The sequence below is a fragment of the Scylla paramamosain genome, chromosome 1 (genome assembly GCF_035594125.1).
Source record: "Scylla paramamosain isolate STU-SP2022 chromosome 1, ASM3559412v1, whole genome shotgun sequence".
NCBI lineage: Eukaryota > Metazoa > Arthropoda > Malacostraca > Decapoda > Portunidae > Scylla > Scylla paramamosain.
Genome location: NC_087151.1, coordinates 33,187,032 through 33,195,192, shown reverse-complemented (window position 1 = coordinate 33,195,192; position 8,161 = coordinate 33,187,032). Strand labels below are relative to the sequence as shown.

The 8,161-nt window shown below is 44.2% G+C and overlaps 1 protein-coding gene across 1 annotated transcript in view; it reads left to right on the top strand.

Moving 5' to 3' along the window:
• The window catches only part of LOC135101329 (uncharacterized), a 72,286-nt gene extending 64,348 nt beyond the window's left edge, over positions 1–7,938 (top strand). Inside the window, exon 2 of the mRNA XM_064005207.1 lies at positions 6,897–7,938. Within this exon, the coding sequence (XP_063861277.1) occupies positions 7,007–7,630 (624 nt within the window). The 5' untranslated portion in view covers positions 6,897–7,006 and the 3' untranslated portion in view covers positions 7,631–7,938. The remainder of the gene's footprint in view (positions 1–6,896) is intronic.
• Positions 7,939–8,161: the final 223 nt, after the last annotated feature.

The window sequence follows — 8,161 nt, the reverse complement described above, 5'->3', positions numbered from 1 at the left end:
TCTCTATTTCCTCTTTTATTTTGGATTTCCTGCATGTCCATTCACCATTTTCTTTTCCATTCTTTTATTTTTTTTCTTGTTGTCCTCCTCGTCCTTTTCCTCCTCCTCCTTTTCCTCCTCTTTATCTTCATCTCTTCCTTAATTCTCCTTTCATGAATAACTTTCCCCACATTTTTTTCTTTTCATTTCTATTTTTTTCTTTTTTTTTGTCCCCCTTTTCATCGTATTCATTAATTTATTTTTAACTTAATGCACTTCAGCAGAGGGATGACTTTTTTACTTTGCGTGGGGAGAGGGTTGAGCAAAAGGGGGAAGAGAGAGAGAGAAAGCGGGGAAAAAAAAGAGATCATTCGTGGAATTAGTAGGTTTCAAAAGTGGAAATGAAGGACATGGGGTTTCATATTTGCTTTATATATCACAGGAAGGAGGATCTTTCACCTATATTGCCCCCCTTTTTTTTTTGTATCTCTCTCTCTCTCTCTCTCTCTCTCTCTCTCTCTCTCTCTCTCTCTCTCTCTCTCTCTCTCTCTCTCTCTCTCTCTCTCTCTCTCTCTCTCTCTCTCTCTCTCTCTCTCTCTCTCTCTCTCTCTCTCTCTCTCTCTTTGATTTAGAGCATATGCTAATAGCCTCTTCATTCCACAGCTCCTTTCACATTTCCTTGAATTTCATTTCCCTTTCATCTCCAGCGGTGCTCCCTCATCCCAGCCTTCTCCGTATTTCTAACTTTTATCTGACGTTGACTCCCTCTTTGCACGTTTCAATTATTCCACATTCGTTCTTTTTCCTTTTTTTTTTTTTGGCCCTTTCATATTAAACTATTTTAATAATTAGGGAGTCTCATTTTTGTAACTAAAAATTATATATATACTAAACTTTTGTGTAATTACTTAATGACATTTTCCTCTTTAAGCTGGCTGCCTTTCCACCTCCCTCTCTGCTTTTTTTCTTTTCTTTTTTGTCATCTCACGTTTTCCACTTGCATTTCCTCCTCCTTCCATTATATTCCCTCATTCCTTCCTACGCTGTTTTAATTTTTTGCCCCTCGCTGCTTCCATCCTTCCTTCCTTCCTTCCTTCCTTCCTACCATTCCTTCCCTTCTCCTTCGCCTGTTTTCTTCTCGAGGCCCGGGATGAGTCATCTTGACGAGAAAAATGGCAAAACACAAGTCCTGCATCGAGGGCTGTGAGGGATGGCGCATATTTTTCTCGCCTGCGGCCCGGAGCAAGAAAGGAAGGCAAGGAGGGAGAGAAGGACGAAGACGAGTACGAGGAAGAGGAAGAGAGAGAGGAGAGAGAGGAAGGGAAGACTAAAGAAGGGCGGGAAGCAGCGCAGGAAGTGATAAATAATAAAAAAGGAGAGCATCGGGCACTTTGATCAGGGACGCTTCGTGCTGTAAAGTGAAAAAGAAACGGGGACAAAAATGTGGTGCAGCTATGAATGACTCGTAATTGATGGCTGAAAAGTATGAGAGGAGGCGAGGGGCGGCGCGGAGGGCACGGCGCCGAGGGTGAGGAGAGGAGGCACTCAGGTTAGAAAGAACCACTTGGCGCGTGTCTGAAGCTGGCGGCGAGCAAGGACAGAACCTGAAACCGCGAACTTGACAGAGAGAGAGAGAGAGAGAGAGAGAGAGAGAGAGAGAGAGAGAGAGAGAGAGAGAGAGAGAGAGAGAGAGAGAGAGAGAGCGTGCAGGAAGTTAGAAGACGGAGGGACTGAGGAAAAGTAAAAGGGGGAGGGGGCAGGACGAAGTTATGTAACGCAAGGGAAAAAATGTGAGAGTGATGAGAGTTCATGTTACGGCGTGAGAGTGAGGAAAGGCCGAGGGAGAGGATATATGGCGGCGTGGTGAGGAGGGAGTGTGGTGTACGGTGTGTGGTGGTGGTGTGGTGTGGTGGTGGGAAAGGGGATGAGAGGAAAGGCTGCCTTTGTACCGTAGCCTCCCTTTTGAATTTGTTCGTTAATTATTTGTTTTAGACTGAAATGCAAAAAAAAAACAGATAAATAGATGAAATATAATAACACAAGGAGGAAAAAGCGGATGTATTATGCAAATTCCCATGAGCGTTTTCTGTATCATGGGAGGAGAGAAGGGATTCAGAGTGACAGAGACAGACAGAAACAGAACTTAGAAACACCGAACATTATTTAATCAAGCTACTAATGCTAACTCATCATTTTTAATATACAAGTACTTCATCAGACGCACGGACGCAAAAAATCATTACTTTCCAGAATTCTGCCAAGGTTACGTGTCAACACAGTATCAGAGGACATGTAAATAACAGAGGGCTCATAAGAAAGGAGGACGGCAGTGCGTATTTTAACGGAGATGGTGCTGATATGAATGAGTTATAGAGAGAGAGAGAGAGAGAGAGAGAGAGAGAGAGAGAGAGAGAGAGAGAGAGAGAGAGAGAGAGAGAGAGAGAGAGAGAGAGAGAGAGAGAGAGAGAGAGAGAGAGAGAGAGAGAGCTGAGCAAGGGAAGAAGAAAGACAGGAAGAAAAGTGTGTGGACCATTTGGCATTCTCTCACATGTAACATTTAGATCAAAATCAAAATGCACAAAGATTTGTTTGATAGTTGATTCCCTAAGCTCCCGTGAATAACATAGCAAGTTTGAAGGGCATCTGTCTGTAAGATAGATGGAAGGCGGTGTTAGCGTGCTTCTAAAAGTCTGTGTGTGTTTGTGTGTGTGTGTGTGTGTGTGTGTGTGTGTGTGTGTGTGTGTGTGTGTGTGTGTGTGTGTGTGTGTGTGTGTGTGATGGACATTAAGAGGCCGGTCCATCTGCTTCGCCGCTACCGGGATTCAAACCCAGATTTTCTTGGTTGTGAGGCGAGCTTGCTAACCACTGTAGTACTTTGCGTGTGTGTGTGTGTGTGTGTGTGTGTGTGTGTGTGTGTGTGTGTGTGTGTGTGTGTGTGTGTGTGTGTGTGTGTGTATGTGTGTGTGTGTGTGTGTGTGGAGACTGATTGGTGGTGTGGGGGAGGAATACTGAAAGGTGAAGTTGGACGGGAGAAGGCCGGCGGGAATGGCGACGGGAGCTGCGTGAGTGAGGGATAGAGGGAGGCGAAGATTGATGCTGGGAAGGGGGCGGGGAGATAGGGACCAGGTTGTATAGAAATGTCACTTTTTGAACGTAAGGAACAAGGACGGGAAACGTAGAGGATGAATCACTCTTAACTGTGAGTGGCCTGCCCCGTTCACACCACTCACCATCATTCTGCTCTGTTCCCGGGGCCGAGGACAGTAAAATAAATGCGTTGGAAAAAGAACGAGTGAGAACGATTTGCTTGAGGGCTTAGGCGTTCTCGTGTTAAGGTAATGATAATCAGGTCTTGTCTCTCAGTAAGGCAGCTAACACGGATGCAGCAAAGGTAAGGTAATGAGGAAAGGTAAATTTGAGTATGAACGCCATGGATTTGTTGATTTATAAGGAAAATTTGTTGATGTCTTTGTGTGCCTTTTATATTTTGTTTATTTCCCATGATTATTCGTGTATTATACCATCTTTCTTCATGTATCTTGGTTAAAAAAACAGTATTCATTATGCATTCCCGTATTTAGAAGTTACACGAGTCCCATCGAGCAAACTTTACGTAAGGAAAGGAGAAAATCGGTAAGGTTGTTTTGCTTCTATGCTCATTGTACCCTCCACCAGTCTTCCTCCTCCTCCTCCTCCTCCTCCTCCTCCTCCTCCTCCTCCTCCTTTCCACCTTAAGCCACGTCCTCCAGTGTCTCCTGGCAAAAACTCTGTCCCACCTCCTCTCCCCACCATCCCTCCCCAAACCTTCACACCCCTGCTTGCCCTCCTTGTTTGCCGCTGTCCACCACCACCCCGTCTCCCACTCCTGAGCTGATGGGCGAATTTCACTCCCCGTCCTCCTTCCTAAAGTCCACGCTGGCCATCAACTCCTATTTAGGGAGATAAGTTTAGCCTCACGCAAACATCTTAATCGGGCTGCATAGACTCAAGTTCTTCCTCCTTCCTTCTCTCGCTCCTTTTCCTCCTCCACCCTCAGGTTCTTGTTATTTTCCGCCTTTTTCCTTTTCCTTCGCTTTCTTTCTTCCCTGCCGCCATTCTGGTCCTTACCTCCCTTGGCGAACCATTGATTTCCACCTCCTAGAAGAACGCGCGCTTTCTTTTTTGCCTGTGGGAGTTTTTATTTCCTTTAATCTTGAGGGATAATTACATACTCCAAGAACCATTTTCCTCTCCGCAAGCCCTCGTACCCCAGGGAGTGTGTACTGCACCGCATGTATATAATATGTATGTGCGTACCCTTCGCGTTTTCCCTCCCGCCTCCCAGAAGTCAGACTCACTCACTGGCGTGGAGTCATGCAAGCTTCATACACCACCTTGTGACGCTGTGTTCTATTAGATTGTACCACTTATGTGAGTGTGTGGAGCGAGGGAAGTGGAGGTGTAAGTGATGTAGTGAGTGGTTGTACAGGAAATGGAGGGTGAGCTACTGCATATTAAACCTCTTTAGATTAAGGAGAAATTAAAAGATGATATATTATAATAATAGTGATTGAAATGGTCACGTAGGAACTAATACTGTCACCGTTTTCCCACCATTTGTAATCCCTGAAATACCATGAAGCAGTAATAATAATGATGGTGATAATAGTAATAATAATGATGGTGATAATAATAATGATAGTAATAATAGTAATGATGATAATAATAACAACAATGATAATAATAATAATAATAATAATAATAATAATGATAATGATAATAATAATAATAATAATAATAATAATAATAATAATAATAATAATAATAATAATTATTATTATTATTATTATTATTATTATTATCATTATTATTATTATTATTATTATTATTATTATTATTATTACTATTATTATTATTATTATTATTATTATTATTATTATGTAATGGATAAATAAACGAGGGTAAATGGAGGTAAATAAGATATGCAGAACAAAACTCTGTCAAAGATAACAATGAATAAAAGTCAAATGAATAAATGAATAAATAATAAGAAACAGAAATACAGACCATCAGAACACTACTTACGAAAATAGTGTCTTGCAAATAAAACCAGTAAAACACCTCGTAAGGCGATTGACGAGCGAAGCTGTCAGTAATGAAACAGTGGAAGCACCCTTCACATGGCGCACTTGGGTAATATTCGAATCACTAGCTAAAAACTCTGCGTGAGCCACATGGTTGTGCTATGTACCGTTGGATAGGAAATTTCACTCTGCGTTCAGTGGTACGTGTTCGCTCTTGTTGAGACAAATAAAAGTTGGTGAATATTGCAGAAAACTGACGTTCGGTTTTTAAAATCTCATTTTCGACACTCTTCTACTTTTTGCTAGTTATCCATTGACTTCAGCCAATAGAAGAAATGAATGCTATACCATATAAAATTGATTGAGCTGTGCTATCATATGATGCAAATTTCGTTACGATCAGCCGCGTAGTTAAGGAGACATTAGAGTTTGAATAGCGTTACGGCCGGGCCGCTCAAAATGAAACGACAACTTCCATAGAAAACTTCTCTTTGCTCGTAACAACTCCAGATAACAAATAGAGAAAAGAAAACACACACACACACACACACACACACACACACACACACACACACACACACACACACACACACACACACACAGGCAGACAGATAGACAGGTAGACTAAACAGACAGACCAATAGGAGAGGAAACATTGCTTTACGCGTATCTGGAATATGAATAATAATAATTTTCCCGCACTTGTCTCTGTGAAGGCTTATTACACAATGCTGAACACAACTGTATGCATATATTCATCTTACTCATTTTGCATTGAATGTTAGTATTGTTCGCTTCCGGGATTATTTTGCATGTGCTTGTGTTTGAATGAAGAGACTAGAGAGAGAGAGAGAGAGAGAGAGAGAGAGAGAGAGAGAGAGAGAGAGAGAGAGAGAGAGAGAGAGAGAGAGAGAGAGAGAGAGAGAAGATAACTTTCCCTTGTTTTACATCTTCTTCGTTCATCCTCTTATTTTGACTCGAGTGATAGGCAGAGCTTTGGACGCGATGCCTTCCAGTCACTCTTCTTTCTCCTCGGCCTCTTTGGGGTTTAGGAGGAGGCGTTGAGGTGCGTCCCGTGAATTGTGAAGCCTGTGTGACGCCGCTAAGTCATGTCTGGGTAGTGGTTACGTTCTGTGGGATGGCGGAGGTCCCTCTTCCATTGTATTAGTGTCTAGTTGCTACGATGAACATTGTGTGTGTGTGTGTGTGTGTGTGTGTGTGTGTGTGTGTGTGTGTGTGTGTGTGTGTGTGTGTGTGTCTTGATGATTTCTGTTAAGGATTTTGAAGTATTTGCAACTAAAAATTACTTTCTCTATATATTTTTATTAATTTGTCGTTTTGCAGTATCATCCGTCTGTATGATTTTTCCTCCCGGCAAAAGCCTCCATCAGTGGCCAAGGGATGATTATATAGTAATATTATGTAATGTGAGGCTACTTTCCCAACAATCGCTTGGTTTTACCGAAGAAAACATTTTTATGTGATGTAATCTTCTCGTAACTGGAGGGATTGAGTGTCAGCGAGGCGAAAGAGGCGCGAGGGGCGGCGGAGGGGTGTGTTTGCCGTCAGTGTGTGTGTGTGTGTGTGTGTGTGTGTGTGTGTGTGTGTGTGTGTGTGTGTGTGTGTGCGTGCGTGCGTGCGTGCGTGCGTGTGTGCATGCGTGCGCGCTCGTGCACGTGCGTGGGAGACTACAAATGTAGACGAATGAAGATGGTGCAAAACATTTTATGTCTTTTCAAACAAAATGTTGTGTTCTTTTCATATATGGTTGTGATTATTACAAGGATTATGATTTACTTTATCATAATTAATCCTCAAGAGAAAGTCTAATAGTTATACTGTTTTGCGTTTCAGGCACAGCTGCGGGACCTCAACGTGTGCGGCACTTGCTGCTGCGTCTTGTTTGTGGTTCGTTTCAAGCAACGGGCAGCTTATGTCTCCTGTGACGTAATCCCTCTGCAAAAATGAAAGAACTCGAGCTTCGAAACCTTAACTCGACTCCTTGTCTGGCCCACAATACGGCCACCGCCGCCGCACGCCGCCAGAGGGCCAGGCGTTGCCGAGCGCCCTCCATGACGGGCGTGACGGTTCTGATGGTGCTTGTGGCCGGCCTCGTGCTGCCCGCCGACTCGCAATCCGCCTCTGAGGTGGACGCGACGCGCGAGACGAGTCACCACCACAAGCGAGACCATCGCCACAGCGACCTGCAAGATCTCCCTCAGGCCCGCATCGAATCGAACGTCCGGCCCATCTCCAGCCAGACGCTGCAGTGGAGAAGTGAGCGGAAGAAGCCGTATAGCGGGCCGTATCTCAGCTCTAAGTGGAATGACCCAGTCAGGGCCACTCATAACTCTTTCCCAAAGGGCGTAAAGACTGGCCCCGAGCGCGTGTCCTCGGTCCAGAAAGAGGACCTCTCAGAAAGGCAAAAGCGAACTGAAGCTGAAAAATCGTCCTCGTCCAGCTGGCAAGGGAGCAACCACCTGCGCCTGAAGGACGGCGGGTACGAGGGGCTGGTGGTGGAGGTGAGCCCCGGCGTGGAACAGACGGACTGCAAGCCCATCGTCGACGGCATACAGGTGAGTACCTGATATTTTCTTTAGTCATTAAGATGATATCCAAGCACCACAGGTGGGTCACTGTGGCCCAGGTGGAGCTGGAGGACCATTCTGCTGCCGCTGCCATTGTCAGAGCGCGTTGAAGCTTTTCCATTCGCAGATTTCGTGATTCTCCTTGCAGCGGCATCCCTGAAGTGTGAACTACGCTAATTTGGTGCCTTAAAATCATATCAATCAAAGTCTTAACAAAACGCAGGCAGAATGAAGTGGAGAACTTGGGTAATTAATTATCCCAACCACTTCTGGGAAAAGCCATTTTCTTAATTAAATAGACAACTTAATGAACCCTGAGAAGTAGGTTGCACATAAAGTTTTATCCCCATAAGTTTTATCTTAAGGATGGAATAAGTGACGCCTCCGCACTCGGGAACCAGCTGGGTGACGCCATGCCGAGCTGTTGATCGCGGTAAGCAGGGAGCGTTGACCGCGGCTGGAAGTGAAATGAATATTTTAAATCTTAATTAGTTCGGACAACAGATGTGCCATTGACACGTCTAAAAGAAA